Raw genomic sequence first — 20,635 nt, 5'->3', positions numbered from 1 at the left:
TATCAGTAGTAGTAGTAGTAACGATTACGAAAAGTGTGATAGTTTTAGCTTTAACTACGTTAAAATGTTAATTTCCCTAACCTTTTTCTTTTTTACGTTCATGTTTGCTGATAAGTAATTCTTCATATCCACTGCTTGATAGAAATACTAAAGTGGAGGGCGCGCACAACTGACTATAGCTGTCTGATACTGTGAATATAATTATGTGAGTAGTTTTACTGATGAAAGACAGGACCTCATTTGAGTCCTGTGTGTTTATTATGAACTATTCTTTTAGTTATAAGTCTAGCACTATGGGCAGATGATGGCATTATTTAAGGTTTAATGCTCTTCGATGTTAGATTTGCGTAGCGCACTTTTGGAGGTTTGAACGGGATGTTTTTATTCCCCTGCTTTTGGTAATCCAAAATTTTAGTTACGGATGGTTCACGATATTTGGTTACTATTTTTGTCAATACCTGAGAATGGATTAATCCGATAATAATCTAAACGTTGGCTGCAATAACAATCTAAACATGCTTAGAATCAGCAATTCTAAACATTTTCAATACCAATTTAGGATTACATTATTTTACGACTAAATACCAGTAGTGTGCCAAAGATAAAGTATAAATTGTACAAAATGCAAAAATCCTTTTCTAAAGTTCAAGTTCGTACATAAAGAGTTATCACACTTTCTTAGATTCTCACGATTATCAGTGCCGAAAAGGGCATGACACCATCTGCCGGGTCAACTAGTTACCTAATGCAAGACGTGTAAGATAAAATAAGTTCCTATTTATCGATGACGCGACATTAGAATTGTGGGCGTAAACACAATTTAATCCTACATCCATTACGTAGGTAATTATTATTCATTCACTCAATCAACTATAAACACAAAACATGGGTATTTTTTATTCACATGTTTGCCAGCATTCAGTAGGAAACTCCACTTTGACGGTTGCATCATTTTGCGTAACGTAAATCGATTTTCCAGTGGCGCGGTCGCCCTACATTGTTCCCGTAATACTACAGTAGTGAAACAGGAAATGTCGGATAGAACAGACGCTTGGGGCTCCTGAAAAATCCGGCAATAGCCGGCAACCATCGTGAGATCGTAAACAATGAATTTTTCATGTAAACTGCTTCTATCACTGCTGAGTTGTAATGGAGATTCTGAGCCATCTACTTCGCGTGCGCAAAACAACACAGACTCAGAAGGTAAATATTTACATTAATATTATGAACTAGCGACTCACACCGGCTTAGCATGTTTCAGTTTAGAACGCTTTGAAGGCCACATATTATTTTCGTGTAACTTTAACTATTTACGCAGTGCATGTAACGGAAGCTGGGAAGAAAGGAGAATTGATTGAATGTAGTAGTGACAGTAGGCCTAGGGATCTCCCAGTTTGACAATGTTTGCAATTTAATGATTATAATAAACTGGGACTAGCTTTGAAGAGTTCCCTATATTTCTCCAGGTTTAATGTTATTGTCCATGGGAACATCTGGGTGATAATTGTGAAGTCAGTATTTATTGCAAACATTTTTTATCTTGGCCCTGTAAAATGAGGTAGAATTTAGAAATGAAATTTGAAAACATAGGTAGGATATCTAAAGACGACGTCGGTAGCTTATTGGGTCTGATCTGAGGTAGCTATCTATTAGCTATCTATCTAAGGTAATGTAGGTAAGTTAGCTATCTAATGCCTAGTTCTAGTAGATTTTTGGGCGGTAAATCCAAAAATTGTTCGTACTCGACTAAAATACTAAAGTAGTCCGAACTAGCCATATGGGCAGGTTGGGAATGAGCTTTACACGCAGAACTGTTAATATTTTTAACTGACTTCTATGTACACATGGCACAGTATATACGACTATGTATTCTTAACTTTAGAATTTTCTTTTTTAAATTTAGAAGCACTGTTAAATGGAAAATCTCAATCAGCCGATGGACGTCCACGGCTGAACATAGGCCTTTTGTAGGGACTACCAAACAACGATACTGAGCCACCTACATCCAGCGAATCCCTGCGACTCGCATGATGTCGTCAGTCCACCTGGACGTCCAGACGTTAATCTGCATGTTTGTAATTTAGATGACTAAGCTCCGTGGAGGGAAAATACCAAATACTATATTCTTGTCTATGCTAAGCTCAGACGTTAAGGTACCATAGATTAAAGAATACCTAAAACGAAGTAAAGAGGAAGCAAAGTTAAGTACAAAAATTACGCAACTGCTTTGTGCAGTTTTTTGTGTTCTCTGTTATATTATTGCAACGCATTTTCTAAAGTAGTTGTGTGTAAGGTTCTGGGGATGAGGCAACAGCTGTGAAGCACGTGGAGCGGCAGCTGTGCGACGCCCGCGCCAGGCAAGCTGCGTGCGCACCTGCCAAATTTTACCTCATTTTTTTAAAAACCTCTATCAATTTACCAGGCGGCATATTAGCATCTGCTCTCATTTTTTTTTTGATTAAGTATTCAAAGCTTTTATAGTTATATTAGCGGACGCCTGCGACTATGTGTGGAATTTAGTTTTTCACAAATCCCTCGGGAACCATGGATTTTTCCGGGATAAAAAGTATCCTATGTGTTAATCCATGCTATAATATATCTCAATACCAAATTTCAGCTAATTCGCTTAAGTAGTCGAGGCGTGAAAGAGTAACAAACATTCATATCATAAAAATCATCAGTTTTCGCAAATTTCGGAAAACCATGGATTTTTTCGGGATAAAAAGTAGCCTTTGTGTTAATCCAGAGTAAAATCCATTTCCGTTCAAAATTTTAGCCAAATCGCTTCAGTAGCGGCGTTAAAGAGTAACAAACATCCAAACATACATCCAAACATCCATACAAAATTTCGCGTTTATAATATTAGTTAGTTTACAATAATCGTAGACACAGACCTCAGACCAATTACATACAGACCAGTATCGCATCAACATTCACAAATAAAATTATCTGTCAGTTTTCGAGGCGGGAGTCAAAGGAGGGACGAGGTAAACTCACATATCGAAAATATTGAACACCAATAAATATATTCTGTTCTCTACTACACACTCCACACTACTATTAGACGTTTAATTATCAAGGATTTACGTGTCAAGAATTTATAAAATTGTAATCTACCTGTGTCATAAGCGGTTCTAAAATCATCATTATCTCCATGTCCTTCCCACTTAAAAGTGGAGTAATATTTATGTAATTCTCTTTCATTCGTTTCTATCACGCGTAATCTCATCATCTACTCCTTTTACTCACATATCCTATTTCAAATGCTCCAGCCATTTCTTTTTTAGTTCTTTGGATTAAAACAGTTTCAAATGGTAGCTAATATTATAGACATTTTTTTCTGTTCTTACGAATTAACTCAAAAATTACTTGACCGATATTGAAAATTCTTTCATCATTCGCAAGCTATATCTTCACCGAGTAACATAAGCTATTTCCCCGTATTCTCACGGGAACAGGAACTACGCAGGTGAAACCGCGACGCGTCTGTTATGTAAATTTATAATAAAACTGTAGTTGGGGGCATTATACATGTTAGGATCGATACTGTAGTGTGTGTGTGTGTTTTTTGTTGACCGGGCTACTCGTTGAAACTACTGAATAAATTCAAATGAGACTTGGCACAATTTGAAACAATAAAGTATAGTTTTTGTCACGAAAACAAAATCAGAAAGGGGTGAAATAGGGGTTGAAAAATTGTTTTGAAAGTCCTTCATTTTTCAAGTTACATTTGTAAAAATTGGTTAAACCCATAAGGTAGAATTTTGGGTTAGTGTTCAAGGGTTGAAGTTTTTTTTGAGTTATATTTTTTACGAACTAGCTAGTCATAGGTAATTATATTTTCCCGCCTAAGCACTAATTGTAATTTTATTTAGCCTTTGTTTGTAGCATTGCATTAAAGTCTTGTGTATGAGTAAGCAAAGAAAATATGCAACAGGCGTTTAGCTTACGAAAACAAGATGATTGTGATAATGCATCGCCTTGTTAAATGTAAACAATAAATACCGCCTTAGGTGGGTATAGGTAGATCTAACGTCACCTATTATTACGTAAGATGTGTTTATCACACCAATCTGTAACTCAGTTTATCCATTCATGCTTACAACGACAAGCGTGTTTCTGTCAATCCGGTGCACTGTAATATCTGGCAATACATAATATTGTGATATTTTTACGAGGTGAATAATATTCATTTGTTTTTTTTTAAGTTTTTTAATAAATAATCTGTTTACCGTTCTCTATGATGTCTATGACTGTCAAATTATTAATTATCTTTCGAGATAATTTTTAAGAACGTATTTTATTATTTCTATGATTGGTTGTTTAATTTATTATTTTTCTGTCATTTGTCATTGTTGTCAATTTTCCATACATTTAGTGCCATTTTCTAAAACAGTGAATAAACTCTGCCAATTTAAAGGTAACTTTTAGGTACCTACCTAAAGATATAAATATAAAGTAGAACTTTTAGACCATAATTATCTATTTTTTTACGATTGTATCATTTCTATGTACCTAATTAACGCACGTTTTTTGTTTATTCCAGGAATGCAAAATGAAACGTCCGAAGATCAAGATGAAGAAGAAGAAGCAGCGGCTGGACCATCTCGGGTCAATAAAGGTAAGATGAAAAACTAATGTTTACCATCATCATCTTTACTATTTCACTTGAAGTAGGTATATTTGTAATAACCTAATAGCGTTAGAAGACTTTGTAGAATATAGGTAGGTAGTGCGAGGGGAAAACCTCTATTTCAAATACAGAAGTAGGTAGGTTAGGTTGTTTTTTCCTCGTAGCGTACGAATTGTTGAAAATGGTCAATCAAATAAAATGAAGTAAACAGTAATTTAAATAAAACAAGTCCCTATTTTTTAGCACCTACTCTGGTAACTAGAATATTAGATAGGTGGAGTAGGTTAGGCATAAGCAGGCTATTCAAAGCAGGGCACATTAAAAAATAGAATAAACAAAATCATTAAATTGTTGTCAAAGTTAGTGAACTGTTATTTGGTTAAATAAATAAAAATACTTACAAATGTATCTCTTTGTTGATGTTTATTAATAAATAACAAACAGCTGATAGAATAGTTGGCACTGGGAACCGACGCGCGGTGAAGCGGCGGGCGCGGGGTTCGCAGGCGAGTGAAGTCAGCGCTCGGAACGCAGCGCAGCGCCACAGACCGTTTCTGAACGTGGCACACGTATTATCGGCGTGCTCGGAGAGCGCCACCGTACCGTACAATTCCGTTCTCCATCGATTCCACCGACAGTTGCGATTTCGCGCTCATGGACGAAGAGTTGTGTTGTTAGTTTTATTATCGGTAATATTTGTGAGTGAGAACAATAACTGTTGCGAGTTGGGAGTTGATGTGTACTGTTTTTGGATTTGCAAATTGCCAAATGGATTCGATAAGAGGTGAATTTTTTTACTCTTTACCACAACTACATTTTTTTCGGTAATTTGTTGTGCGATTCGAAACGAGGGCGACGTCATTAAACTGACTTTCCTGTTGATTACAGTTCACGTATGTCGTTTACGAGGAATGTGTGTTTTATTACAATGATTCAACGACTTCTCTAATAAATTTTTAGGTTATTTGTTTATCATGGTATTTTTTTCACCTCATCGTTAGCCCAGTCGAAAATGACATATCTTTAGAATTTAGAAAAGTACCTACCCTTACTGTAAAATATTAGTGATTAGTGATTGTACTAGTGATTAGTGCTGTAATTTAAGTTTTCGCATATTAAATTATTTTACAATGGAAAGGTTTGTTAACAGCTGTTCAGTGCTAGAAATGTACACAATAAAATTACAATTTTTTTTTTTCTATAAGCCTCTAATATAACTTAATTTAATGTTGTTCTCTCCGCATAAATCATAATAATGGTTAAAATTACAAAGGAAAAAATAATCGTAGCATAAGACTTACCTATCTACTCTAACAATCTAAAGTAGGTACTAAAAACGATGTTTTGTTAAAGAATAATTAATAAATATCTATTAATTACCTTGTGCATTAGTGAATGCTGTTTCTTTGTAAATACACAGCTTTAAATAAGTATTGTACATAAATTTTATATTACAATCTTATGTGGTAAGTAGCGCCATCTATTAACGAGTTTTTAAACTATCATGTACATAAAGAAAAATTTAAAATAATGTTGACTAAAGTATGTACAAAGGCCACTCCATCAAAATCTTATCTCTTTATCTATGGTTTCTGAATTTATTTTATGTATTATGTATAAGATGTATCAGCATCAATATAGGTATATCTCAAGAAAATAGCCATTTTGTATGAAGATTACACATAAAATGGGAAATTCAATACATCTTACTGTTCGGTGTGTGGGGGGCTAAGGGTAAAAACAACATCAAATCAATGGAGAAATGACATCTACTGACATACTGTTGATATCCACGAAGTGATTTCAGTAGGCACCAGACAACATTTGATACATAAAATCTCAATTTTGTATATATTGACTAACAATATGTCAAAGTTAATGAATTAACCTGCTGGACTGACAACTTAAATATACACTCTGAAGCATGAGGTATACATTGCCATCCTAGCTCCATAAAATATCTTGGGGAAATACCTATTAAATCTATTTGACTATATAACCAATCATCAATCATCAAAATGAAACGTTTACTAGGTACATGTTGTCAAGGGTATAGAAAAGGCCATCAGTATATATTTCTATCGACAGGTCAAAGGTCATCCAGATAAAATCAATATAATATGTATAACGAGGTAAATTTGAAATATTTTAAAGATATTGTTTAAGATATAAGTATAATATTCAAACATCTGGCATTGAATTGATTGACATAATCTATAATGCAAGCAAAACCGCTGGCAAAAGCTAGTAATGCCATGTATTTTCTAAATATTTAACTGAATTATCTATACATAAACCAAGATTTTCAACTTTTCCTATCTTATCAAGTAGTTGTATACCTTTTATTGTTGTCACATCAAGTAGGTGGATGATGATTAGAGTGTGAAAATATCAAGTATTTGTAAGTATTGTTTTGTATAATACTTAGAATTTATAATTACGAATCACATTCACTAGGTCCTCATCCTCCTCATACCTATATCCAATGTAATCAGTGACGTCATCATGACATGAAACTGTCAAATCATAGGTACCTGTAGTATAAAAAATCATACTATGTTTCATGATCATGTCATTATGATGATTTGAAGCTTTACTTTACAATCATCATTCCATAGACACAGGTTTCAAACTAAAACATTTCCAGGCTAGTACACCTAATATGATAAAACCTAAAACACAATATTATACATATACTACAATATAATACAGCAATGACAATCTTTGCTGCATTATATTGTATTATATGCCCTTGGATTTGTATGTCTAAGAAGTTTCTTTTTTCCTATTGAAAAACTAGGACCTTTTTCTGTACTTATGACTGCATATGCATACATTTCCTTATGATTAGATCCATAGCATAAGCACAGTAAACTCACTTTCACATAACATATGAGTAAGTTAATAAATTATTATGGATTAACATTGGTCTCTGCCAGTCTGCCCTGTTATGTGGTGACATCTGTTGATGGATTTTGAAACCTGTTATGTATACATAATAATAAATATTTTAACTTTTAACAACTAGTAGCGCCATCTAGATACAGCATATAAAAAAAATGGAATTTACTTAAAATGTCTTAATTGACCAAAATTTTTCATTTTTTTTTTGAAGACATACCAACCTACCTACTTATTTGCTTATACATTATGAAGACAAATTTCAGTTTGTCATGTCAGTTTACAAGTTACTACAATTCTTTCACTTTTCACGATATGAACTTTTATTGTTACAAATTAATTACCTACCTACATAATTATTATAATTATACACTCCAGAAATACCCTATAATTGCTTATTATTTGGTAGGTTGGTACTTACTTATCAACTATGTTTTTTTGTTAGCTGCTAGTCATAGTATAGTTTGACCTTGCTTACCCAATTTGTGCCTCAAATAATGCCATGACCTCACAAATATTGTAGCTTTGTGTGCAGACGTGTGTGTAGATGGTATAAATGATTTTGATAGTTACCTACTGTCTCTGTTTTTTTTATACATATAAAGTTGTTAAAAGGAAATATGTCTGTTGTCATTACATACTTAAAGGAGTAGGTTTATAAAAAAAATATTCCAACAAGACATCTATTTATGCTGTAAATAAATAAAAAAAACATTGTGTATTAAATTCCTACAAACGCCATCTGTGATTGTATCCTTGTACCATTGTTAATCACTTATTTCAGTATAATTATATCTGAACCATATCATCATCATATTGAATGCCTTACTTATAGAAAAGCTCAAGGAATTTGGCTAATTCAACTTTGTTTTGTCGATCTGTCACATTGATTTAGTACTTAGAATTATTAAAAATTATGTACATATTAAATACTCCTTTTTTACTTACTTGCAAAGGTCGCAAAGGTTTAGATGTAGAAAAATTCTTTTTTTAGCGTCAATTGCTAGCAAACTTAATACCTTCTCAGTTTACTTGTTATTGGTAGATGCTTGACAGAATCAACTTGAAATTTATACTGACACAAAGAAGTAAAATTTATACAGCTTGACTTTGTTGACCTACAAGGAAAATGTTAGGTCCAAGAGGACAGCCTTGTGTCATTATAAAATGACTCATCGGCCAATTAAAATTGACAACATTCCAATGTTTTTCAGTTTTTTCAAACTATCAATAATTTCATTCATCATTCGATAAGGTATTTTATAATATAGCTGACAGATGTCCTGTCTGGAATGTTGACTTGTTTGTATGACAGTTGGCAGGATATAATTAAAACACTAAACAATAAAAATGGATGAGACAATTATTATTCTTCATAATTTAAATTTCTTGAATCATTTGAAAACTACCACAACGCCATCTACCGGGTTCAATTGTATCTTCGAATCATCAAATAAATAATAAACAATGAAAAAATATCCAAATCGGTCCAGCAGGATAGGAAGTTACACACTGATAAAAAAATACATACTAGCGGCGTTTCACGCGCGTTTTATTCTTTTGGGAATAAGGGTATAAAATATAGTCTGTGTTACTCGATGATAATGCAATCCATTGGTGGAAAAAAAATCAAAATCGCATTCATATTCGCATTGATATTAGTATATCTAAGATTGCATCCCATCACAAGCGAGCTTTCTTCTATTACTGTACCGACATGACATATCCAATTACTTGCCTAAAGAGCTATGTAACCGCCGCGGGAAACTATAGGTTAGAAACACTTGAGAATGGAATGCTGCCCCGCAACTACGATCGTGGGAGTTGGAGTATCATTATACGAAGCGTCACGGCGGTCGGCGCTAGCGGCCTTACATTAGCGAAGCCTTCCTATTTGCTGCATATCTGAACATTTTCATAGATACGTAAATTATAGTCTAGGAACCGGGGAACGCTTTTACAACAGATTATCATCATCGAAATAATTTTTCGTGAGTGGTGACAGGGAGCAGGGAATAAAAATTATGTCTCGGTGCAAGCGGCCTATCTGAAAATTTTCATAGATACGTCGATCATAGTCTAGCAAACTGGGAACACTATTACAATTATTACCATCATGCTAATTTCCCTGAGTAGCTTTATTTTGATGCTTAAAATGTGGTAACAAGGGAGCAGGGAATAAAAAATTCTGTCTCGGTGCAAGCGGTCTTATATTAGCAATTTCTATTTGCTGCATATCTGAACATTTTCATGATACGTAGAATACGTAGTCCGTTATCCTAGTTGAAAAATTTATTCTATTCTAACTATGTCAGCTATCACTATCAAGAATTTGCGTTGCGTTGGCAACTCATGAAGATGAAACTACTCACGTAAAATTTGCTTGTAGTTAATCGATTGTTGAAATATTGACCTGGATCCTAGACTATAATATCATTCATATTCAAAAATAACTGATGCTGATGAATTATTCTTTCCATCCATTCCTTCAGTTTTGTATTCAACTCACGGATGCTTGATAGCCAATCATTTGTTGAAACATTGACCAGAATCCTGGACTATAATTAGACCCCTCTATTGTACTATTCCTCTTAAGGTTCATTCATATTCAAAAATAGCTGATGCTGATGGTTCATTCATTCAGTTTTATATTCAACATTGCGCCGCCTTTGTAAATAATCTCCGCATCTGGCGGATGCTCATTTCCTCTGATATCGTTTCCGGGCTATATCCTTCGGGGTTTGTTTTTCTATCTTTTTTATGATGACAGGACAGTGTTTAATTGTTTTCATATGATGGTTCGTGGGCGAATTGACTCAATAGTTAGTCACAGTTTAAAGGGAACAGAGGAAAATGTAGGACACGGTTTTAAGGAAAGTCCAATTCGTAGTTAGGGGACCATTCATAAACAATATAACGTGTAGGTAGAGGATATGTATAGAGAAAATATAATAGCAAAATTAAATTTAAACCCGGTTCAGATTGTTAAGTACATACCTACCTATGTACGAACATTAATTTTCATTCTGAAAAAGTTTCCATTTACAGGAATACAATTAATATTCAATTTCTACATTTAGTATGGCGATAATATAGATTTTATCCAAAACTCATGTTCTTACATTTACCATGAATTAGCTTTTGTTAGGCCCTAAGCATAGAAGCATATACGAACAGTATGTTAATTACACACGCGATTCCATAAAAAAAAAACGCCAATTCGGGCGTGGTTACATAACGCTGTATGTGCAACATTTAAGCGAGGCTTTCCAAGAAAATGAGTTAATTCAGATGATATAGCTACGTACAACTACAAACCGGTGCACAGTGTAGGTATACAGTATACACAGAGCTGCGTAGGTGCTACAGCGAGGCATTGGAATTCGAAAGCCGAGCGCCGACCACCCATAGGCATGAGAACACGGTCGTAGCCCCTTCCCCACGGCAAGGCGCCGCCTCCCGCTCTCTCGGAGTCTCGAGTCTCAAGACACAATGCTGAATTTCATTTGCTCTCAACGTGCTATGGACCTTGGATGCGAGACCTTTTTTGCTTTTGTTGTTATACTCTTTTTTTTATTTCGAATGAAACACATGTCACAGTATTTAAATGTTGTCATTTATTTTTTTAAAAGCTTTTGCCCTGATCTGATTATTTTTGCGTCTTGATTTGGGTTGTGCAAATTCTAATTGATGTGATGTGGTAAACACGTCGCAAGAACTTATTTTATCTGGTTGAAAACCTGGAATGATGCAAATTTTAAAATTCATTTATCTTTTTCCATAATTACCTAGTATAGAATCTCTTTTATAGATAATTCAAATTGTATGGTCATTCATTGCTATTATAATTATAATTGGTTTTATGCAATTAAAAGTTCAACAGGACATTTGAAGTTTGTCTTTCATTTCTTCTTTTCGTTCATTTCGTCATTGAAAATGTTAAAAACATCTAAAAATAACCCAGAGCAGAATCAGTCGACTTAAGCGTTTAATGTTCCACACGTCTGTTAGATGTTTCGAATTTTATTTTACTCTGTCTCATTATGGATTCGGTGCTGCGTTGTTATAAAATAATTTTCCATTTAGTTAATCAACATTTTTATCTTCGTTGTAAGCATCTTTCCATCCAAGAAAATATTATTAGATACATCTACCATCGTGCTTTAAGTGATTTTTCAAGTTTGCTTCTTTAATAAACCTACATATTATATTTTTTTAAAGTGTAAAAATTGTTGACAAAATTGTATTGACGCCTAATAATTAACACACAATCTTACTGAATATACAAATTTTGTGTTAATTAGCAACAAAACACTAAATAATCATCAATAGGTACCAGGCTCACAGCATTAATGAGAACGTCTCAATCGAGAGCATTGAATTTGGACAGCAGTGTACCAACATAACCCTACCCAGCACTAAGTACTGTCCGCATTCCACAGCGTCGCTTTTTTTATTCGGTACAGCTTAGACCCGCCCAGCAGTACCGCCACATTCCTAAGGCCCTTTTTTACGCTGTGTGGTCGCGGTTTCCGCTGCACACGGCAACGTCGCGTCTCAAATATGAATGAAATCCGGTCGCCGGCGAGCGGGGCGGCAACGTCGCATCCAGACGACCGCCCGATTGAGAACTACGGGCCACATAGTGCATAGTACATTCTCTCCCGCGTAGACCGTAGTCGCTCCCTGTTCATCTTCAATCTTGATACTTGATAGTCGTACTGACTGAGCACCGAAAGGCTTGAATCGCGGTGGTCATACATCTGTCAACCACACGTGTGATACACGTTTATTTGTTTTGTTCAAAAATATACACATTTTATAATTAATTGTGCTCACTTCACGTTGGTCATGTTGATGGTGTAAATTAGGTTTTTTATAGACTTTCAGTTGCTATATTAACGAGATAGGCACATCGGTAACAAAAGTATAGGAAGATCTCGTTCCTGTAAATGTGGATTTACAAGACGGAAGTCCTGGGTTCGATTCCCGGCTGGGCCGATAAAGGTTTTCTTGATTGGTCCAGGTCTGGCTGGTGGGAGCTTTCGGCCGTGGCTTGTTACCACCCTACCGGCAAAGACGTACAAGCGATTTAGCGTTCCGAAAGGGGTTTGGAATTTCATCCTCCTCGTAACAAGTTACTTCCATCTTAGATTGCATAATCATCAAGTGAGATTGTAGTCAAGGGCTAACTTGTAAAAAATAAAATTAAAAATATTGAGGTAATAGTCTGTTAAAATAAAATTTTCCAGACTTTAACCTATTTCTATCTAAATCCATAGGTATAGCGGTTAGTTTGTACCCGATTTAGTTATAATACATACACAGCTATGTATAGATATACATACTTTGATACTGAAGATTATATGTTTATATATATTATCGTCATTATCAAAGCCCTGTAAGCCTATGTCGGCATGATCAAGCACATTCCACATTGGCGGTCATTCTCAGTCGTATAAGAACATTACAATTTCAGATCTTGGGACGAGATTCGTTTTAAGATTCATTATAAGAGTTTTAATGTAGCTTGGAATAACATAATTTTATAGGCCTTGTTACATTGATATAGGATACAAAGTTTTGCTAAAATTAACAGAATTTCACGTGGATGAAGTCTGGACGCAGAAAAGAGTAGAAGCAAAGTTAGTTCAGTTGGATGATGATTCACTTGATGCTAAGTGAAAAACCTTGGGCTATAATGAGCTTTGTTATTGCTACGAACACGACATACAAATCTCTGCTATGTTGTCCAGAACCCTCATAGGTGACCAGCCACATATCCTGTCGTTACATCCATACCTTTTATACCTTATCTGCTATACTGTTTACAGGAATACTGTATGTTTTTTTTTAAAAAGAGCAACTGTTGAGTTTCTTGCCGGTTTCTTAGCAGAACCTGCCTTGCGAACCGGTGGTAGAATCTTTACAAATAGTCAACTGACGTGTCAAAAGTGCTTGTAAACTGCGCCAACTTGATTTTTGATTTTTTGAATATCGCGGTAGGTACCAGTGGCGAAGGATGGAATTTAGATGAAGGTAAGCCGTCCCAAAGAAAAGGAAATTCATATAGCGTGATACAAACTCTGATTTATCATATATTTAGATACAGTATAACAATGAATATGCAAGGTAACCCGGCGGGAATCGGCTTGCATGAACTCTTCGCCGCTGGTGCCTACTACCCTGACCATAAAGCTCTACTGCATTGGTCATTATACATTTCAATGTGCCCGAAAAATATAACAGTGGGGGACCATTGTAGACAACACAGCTGTGCCGAGTTCCCCACATATTCCCTATTCCCTATTCGACGCATGCGCGAACAGTTCAATGTCGCCCCAACCCTACACAATATCGACATTACAAATGGGGAAGTCTGCAATGCCAGAGCCACGTCGAAAGTTGTCCAAAAATTTCTAATAAAAAAAAAATGTAAATATAGTTTTATAATCGTGATAGCATGCAAAAGTGAATTATAGTGATTCAGTGGAAATATAGTGTAATAAAAGCTACAAAATGCCGATACTAGTCGACTGCAAGATTAGAAATGGTAAATATCGATCGCTAGCGGCCATTAGCCTGTTAGTGTTATTGTTTTCGAAAGGATATTGTGCCCTTTTGTGAAACGGGAATGGCATGTTTAATGGGAACGGGAAAATACATTTAAAAAAAAAAAAGGGTCAAACATGAATATTATTAAACTGTAGATGACTATAGTCTGACGATTTTTTTTTTGTTGATAAAAACTCTACTAAATAAGTGTATTAATATCTTCTTTCAAAGAATAAGATATAGACACGTCTTTTTAATGATTTGTTAGGTATGCAAGATCTTTATTATTAGGTGTTAATGTAACTGGATACAAGTTTGTTTATTCTCCAAGGCACGTAGAAGTCTAATTTTGTTGTTATAAAGTAGGGGCTAGATGATCTTATGTGCATACATCAGGTTTATGCCGTTTCAACATTTCTTAATTGAAAGTAAAATCAAGTTAGTGATTTGTAGTCAATATTCATATAGAACCCCATACGCAATTTGAGCTATATCTCCTGCGATTGCATTGTAATGACCGTAAAGCTTATATATAAAAAAAAAAACATCTTTTGAATCTAGATAAAATTACAATAACACAGCTAATATTACTACTATTAATTAGTACTATGTTCTACGTTTTACTTTTTAGTACGTAAGTAATTATATGTATTTAAGTATCATCAATATATTTGTAATCTATCTATCTTCAATTAGATAAAAAATAACAAAACAATTATGATGCAGTGCTGCTTTAAAACTTTCCAATAAATTATAGATCCATAGATTATAGAACTGATAGATGTTCTACGAAATTACGTAGACATTAATAATAATAATAATAATAAATATATTTACTATGATATATAATATATCATTTACTAGCAGACGCATACCTATATCACTCCTCACCAGAATTACCAGAAGTACCGGTAGCATAGAATACACAATGGTATAAGTGCTTCTAGGTTTATTAAATCACCAGTATTGTTCCCACTGGATTGGTGAGAGAAGATTAGGTTTTATACTTGAACGGTTGACGGTCTTAATTCCCGAAACCTCTCAAAGCGGTGACTGATGGGAGGGATGCTTCGGCCGTGGCTAGGTACCACCCTACCTGCAAAGACGTACCGCCAAGCGATTTAACGTAATCGAAAGGGGTGTGGATTTTCATCCTTTTTCTAAGAAGTGAGCCCGCTTCCATCTTAGATGGCATCATCACTTACTATCAGGTGAGATTGTAGTCAAGGGCTAACTTGTAAAGAATAAAAAAAACGGTCCAAATTCCATAGTCTCTATGCTAGGAGAATGGACTGATTATCTGACTATCTCGTTCTAAAAATCTGCTTAACATGACATTACTTACTTATTATAAGGAGGAGGTCTCGGATCATGGGCTGACAAACTCTCTTTTATAAATTGAATAATTCAAATTCAAATATAATCTAAGTACGAGGTGTATAGGTATCTACGTCATAATATTTCACAAGTGAAAGCTAAAAAAGGGATACTCAAGAACATTCCAAGGCTTCAAAAGGCCTGAAACATTTGTGGGAGTAAAAATTGATTGCGGTCGTTGGGTGCATGCGTACTGAGTGCACGCGAGGGCGCGGGCGGGCGGCGGCGGGAGGGGGCGGGACGGGAGGCTGCGGGAATGGAATGTCGATGACGCAGTCGGCTCCAGCGGCCGCGAACTTGTTGTTATGTGGAACTGTTTGAACACTTGTTTGCCGCTTACAGCTTAAGGCTTGAACCTTTCTAACTAGCACTGGGTTTTTTATGTATTGGGCTATGGGTATTCGAGGGTTTAGCTTCCCTCTAGTGTTAAGTATTGATTTCGCCCCGTTTTTTCGAAAATAAAGTTTCCATATTTGTCGACGTTTTGTGGTCATAGGAAGTTATACTGCCTATTTTTCATGTAATGTACAGTAATACTTGACTGCCTTGTTGGTCTAGATGTGCCAATTGATTATGAGAACCTACATCCTTGGTCTGTCTGTAAAATATTCAGCTGATTTAAAAAATAATACTCAGCGAGTGAGTCGTTTGAAAAGAATACTGAAGTTGGTGATGATACATACATTCCCGTGGCCTCAGAGAGAATGTTAAGAACAACCGGTCACTTACAATTTCTTAGTTGGTCGACTACCGAATAACTTCATTATAAGCAGTCGCCCCAGTCGTTATCATTAAGAAAGACAATACTTACTTATTACTTACCTATGTTTATTTAATGTCACATATCAAAATTTTTCCTAGCATGCTCCAGAACAATGCCTTCTATGTAATGGTGATTAACATCTGATAGTGATCGCTGCAGAGTCGAACATAAACAAAACCCTATGCCCGTCAACCAACTTTCGAGTAACGTGGTGTGCTTAAGTCCCATATCCTTTAAGGCCTGGGCCTGTAATGAGCCATTTAAATAGGCTAACGATGACGAATAAGCTGATGATCTACCTGATATCAACTATGGATTTGTCCGGGATGAAAAAAAACGCCTACTTATGTTTTGTTCTCCAAGGTCCAATTTATGTCTATACAAACTTTCATTCAAATGCCGTGAAAGTGTGACAGACAGACGTACTGTCGCATTATAATATTAGTATGGTATTGGTGTGGTGTCTAGTTCAATTTACAGAGATTTTGATCAACTTTTCATGAAAAGTGTGCACTTTATACAATCACAATTTACCTAGATTGAGTACTATTTGATTGAGTAGATTTATTTGTTTGTTATCTATTATCATTCTTGTCCTTGCCCTTGTTAATATAGTTGTGCACATCACTGGATATGGTAGACTTCTTAATCTTGTACTTGCATTTAAAAATATTATGACAAATATCCTCTATTTGTAAACAATATTATTCAATACTGATTACCTCACGTTTAATGGAATTCTTTAATTCAGAAATATGTTTAGGTGTAGGTATATACGGGAAATACTAGCAACTGTAATGACGTGTTACATTTACCGATAGCCTTATCAGTACTTTACTAGTTAGCCGTTATCACATTTTGTTCTCAGAAAAACATGGTATAAAATCTGTTATTTACTTCTATTTCACTGCAATCACAGTTTAGATGCCGGTCGTTCAAGATATAGCAGCTATAACTATTAAAACTAATTTACGCAATGATTTGAAAGACCCTTCTCGTCCTTTTTGTGGACATGGTACGCATTGACAGAGAATTTATAAATGTACCGAATATTTTGTTGTGATATTCAGTTTTTATAAAGGTTGTTTTTTTTGTTCGCAGTGAATACGAATACCGGGTCGCCGATAGCGGCGGAGATGCTGGCGCACCTGCTGAAGACCCGGCCGCCGCTCAGCTCGCTGCTGGCGCCGGGCTGCGACTCCGCCGCCGGCACGCCCGCCGCCTCGCCCGCCGCCACCTCGCCCACCTCCTCCGCTGATAAAATTGACAACCGCGACCCCTTCGGCTTCTATCCCGACGCGCCCGACATGCGCCGCGAGGAAGAGCGCCTGAAGACGTTCGACAAATGGCCCGTCGCGTTTCTCTCGCCGCAACTGCTCGCGAGGAACGGGTTTTATTATCTCGGCCGCGGGGACGAGGTGCGGTGCGCGTTCTGCAAAGTGGAGATCATGAAGTGGGTGGAAGGCGACGACCCCGCGAAAGACCACCAGCGCTGGGCCCCGCAGTGCCCGTTCCTGCGGCGTCACGCCGGCTCCGGCAACGTGCCCATGGAGGCGTCGCCCACCTCCGCCGGGCGGGACGAGTGCGGAACCCGCGCGCCCGTCGCCGTCAACCCGGTGCGCATGCCCGGTCCCGTCCACCCGCGGTACGCGACCGAGCCCGCGCGCTTGAGGACCTTCAGCGACTGGCCCCGAAGCATGCGCCAGAAGCCCGAGGAGCTCGCCGAGGCGGGCTTCTTCTACACCGGCCACGGTGACAAGACGAAGTGCTTCTACTGCGACGGCGGGCTCAAGGACTGGGAGAACGACGACGTGCCGTGGGAGCAGCACGCGCGCTGGTTCGATCGCTGCGCGTTCGTGCAGCTCGTCAAAGGGAAGGAGTACGTGCAGAAGGTGATATCCGAGGCGTGCGTCGTCCCCGCCGCGGAGCCGGCGAAGGCCCCGTCGACCTCCGAGCCGACGGCCGAGGCCGCGGCGCCGCCGGCGGAGCAGGAGCGGCCGGAGGACGACGCCAAGCTGTGCAAGATCTGCTACAACGAGGAGCGCAACGTGTGCTTCGTGCCGTGCGGGCACGTGGTGGCGTGCGCCAAGTGCGCGCTGGCGACCAACAAATGCGCGGTGTGCCGACGGACGTTCACGAACGCGGTCCGCCTCTATTACTCGTGAGGCGCGTCCGGAGCCGGACTTGTTGCTAGTCACTTCCCCGGGCGGCCCTGACGCGTGCTGAAACCACGTGACCGCTTCTACTGTGATTTATCTAATTTTTTTTTTTTTTGGTGTAATTAATTATCTATTTGAAATACAAAGCGGTGGGGCAATTCTAGTACTCCGGGTGACCGAGGTAAAACAGGAGTTAATTGTAGATGTTGAAATGATTTTAAATTATTTATTGTTTTAAAAGTATAAATGTCATTAATTGTAAATAAATCTATTGTAAATATTAGCTTATCATTTTGTCCCACCGACAAAAATGAAAGTCCTTGAATTGAAACTTTCTAATGCAATGGCAAAGTCGTCGCGCATTTATTAACATTACGATACTAGGCATCGGTAGACTCCATAGTTCGCTGCACACATCCTAACAATCTAATTCTTCGATTTAGTGCACAGATTCAGTGACTTTGTGTATTGCATTATAAATGTATTGTAACGTTTAATTCCATAATGTATAGAATTTAATTGAAATATTTTTTTTCCATACAATTTTTAGTGACTGCACATATTGTAAGTTAGTAATTTGTGTTGGTGCAGAATGAACCATAAAAATGACTTGATGTTAAACAATTGTTCCTGTAAATAGTTTATTTTGACAATAACGGGAAAATTAAAGTATTAGGTAGACATACGATAAAAGAAATGTAAAGTCGTAAAACACGCTCAGAAATTTTAGCCAAAAATAAAATTGGTTTTATTCAATCGTAAAAGTGAATTCATTAATAAATTTTCTGAAGTTGTTAGGGATTTTATTAATGGTTTTACCGAAAGTTTGCATTTAATTTAAAATTTTAATTATAATATATCTATTACAAAATAATTAAAGACATGCGAAATAATAATTGGACTTTGAAAGCACAGATTTTAATTAATTAATAAACTATTCATATCATGTATAATTCACCTAATTGATAGTATCACAGAACTGATTTTAATTTTAGCCTTAATAACATTTAAATATATCACTGAAATTAATTATTGAGAGAATTTATAAGAGTCACATTCAGTAATATGTTTTTGTCATAGATAATAATTAAGCCGATTATTTCTTCCTGTTGATGTTATTAATAAAGATAAAAAATGTTAAATTAAATTAATTGTTGTTTTATTTTCTTTCATTGCTATTCAAAATCAGCTCCTTAGCAACAATATTGGTAAAATGAGTTATGATAATGTGCAGGCTATTAACAAATGCTTAGAAAGTTCAAGTAAACGTTTCATCATCATCATCATTATCCATGTTCGGCTTACTGCTGAGCTCGAGTCTCCTCTCAGAATGAGAGGGGTTAGGCCAATAGTCCACCACGCTGGCTCAATGCAGATTGACAGACTTCACACACGCAGAGAATTATGAAAATTCTCTGGTATGCAAGTTTCCTCACGAAGTTTTCCTTCACCGATTGAGACACGTGATATTTAATTTCTTAAAATGCACACAACTGAAAAGTTGGAGGTGCATGCCCCGGACCGGATTCGAACCTACGCCTTCCGGAAACGGAGGCAGAGGTCATATCCACCATATCACAATGTCATATCACGGCTCAAATAAACGTTTACTTTGAGGAAACTACTAAAGTCCACTATTTAACTTTTATTATATTAAAACTAGCAGGCGCCGCGTAGTTCCCGTTCCCGTAGGGAAACTAGGATAAAATATAGCCTATAGCACTCGATAATAGTGTAGCAACCCAACTGAGAAAGAATTTTTCAAATCGCTTCAGTAGGTAGTTTCAGAGCCTAATCAATCCAAACAAACATTAACAATCTTTCCTCTTTATAATATTAGTACAGATTTTTAACTTTCTACAAACAAAAAAAAAGCAAATATCGTCAAGTGGTTAACGATGAAATAAATCTAGACGACGACCTGGAACTCGAAACCTGGACTTCTGTTGAAATCCACTGCAATACCAACTGCGCCAAGAGGTCGTCTAGATATTATCTTAAATACAGGTTCATACATCATCTATTGATCTATTACTGAACGTCTGAACCTCCTGTAAGAATTTCCAAACGTCCTACAGTACAATGCACCTATATGTAAGTACGTTTAAAATATGTACATTAGATTTTAAGCTTAGCTTGGCAGTCAGCATAATTTAGAAGAGTGGTTTTAAAATTGGACATAGAAGTTTTGTTCGTAAAATATAATCAGGCGCCATTCAGTTATGTATAAATATCTAATAATGCCTA

General features: G+C 36.6%; 2 protein-coding genes across 6 annotated transcripts in view; one reads left to right on the top strand and one right to left on the bottom strand.

Annotated features, from left to right (window-relative positions):
• The window catches only part of LOC112045759 (uncharacterized oxidoreductase YtbE), a 34,219-nt gene extending 29,047 nt beyond the window's left edge, over window positions 1-5,172 (bottom strand). The window contains exon 1 of the mRNA XM_024082082.2: window positions 5,035-5,172. The gene's annotated coding sequence lies outside the window, so the exon portion shown is untranslated. The remainder of the gene's footprint in view (window positions 1-5,034) is intronic.
• LOC112045725 (baculoviral IAP repeat-containing protein 2) lies at window positions 982-19,535 on the top strand. 5 transcript variants are annotated; one of them, XM_024082021.2, is made up of 3 exons: window positions 982-1,203; window positions 4,547-4,621; window positions 17,331-19,535. In XM_024082021.2, exons 1-3 carry the CDS (start codon window positions 1,107-1,109, stop codon window positions 18,392-18,394), a joined length of 1,236 nt encoding a protein of 411 aa, XP_023937789.1. In that variant the 5' UTR covers window positions 982-1,106; the 3' UTR covers window positions 18,395-19,535. The 5 variants fall into 5 exon arrangements, with proteins under 5 accessions (XP_023937789.1, XP_023937808.1, XP_023937823.1 ...); XM_024082040.2 differs by lacking the exon at window positions 982-1,203 and adding an exon at window positions 4,042-4,178; XM_024082055.2 differs by lacking the exons at window positions 982-1,203; window positions 4,547-4,621 and adding an exon at window positions 5,072-5,417.
• The last annotated feature ends 1,100 nt before the right edge of the window (window positions 19,536-20,635 follow it).

Source organism: Bicyclus anynana, chromosome 13 (genome assembly GCF_947172395.1).
Source record: "Bicyclus anynana chromosome 13, ilBicAnyn1.1, whole genome shotgun sequence".
Taxonomy (NCBI): domain Eukaryota; kingdom Metazoa; phylum Arthropoda; class Insecta; order Lepidoptera; family Nymphalidae; genus Bicyclus; species Bicyclus anynana.
This window is presented reverse-complemented; position numbering and strand designations above follow the sequence as displayed.

Excerpts from the sequence above, each read along its gene's own strand:
- LOC112045725 (XM_024082021.2), top strand. The coding sequence starts at position 1,107 with ATGAATTTTTCATGTAAACTGCTTCTATCACTGCTGAGTTGTAATGGA. Across the intron at positions 1,204-4,546 it reads AAACAACACAGACTCAGAAG|GAATGCAAAATGAAACGTCC; the intron begins GTAAATATTTAC and ends TGTTTATTCCAG. Across the intron at positions 4,622-17,330 it reads ACCATCTCGGGTCAATAAAG|TGAATACGAATACCGGGTCG; the intron begins GTAAGATGAAAA and ends TTTTGTTCGCAG.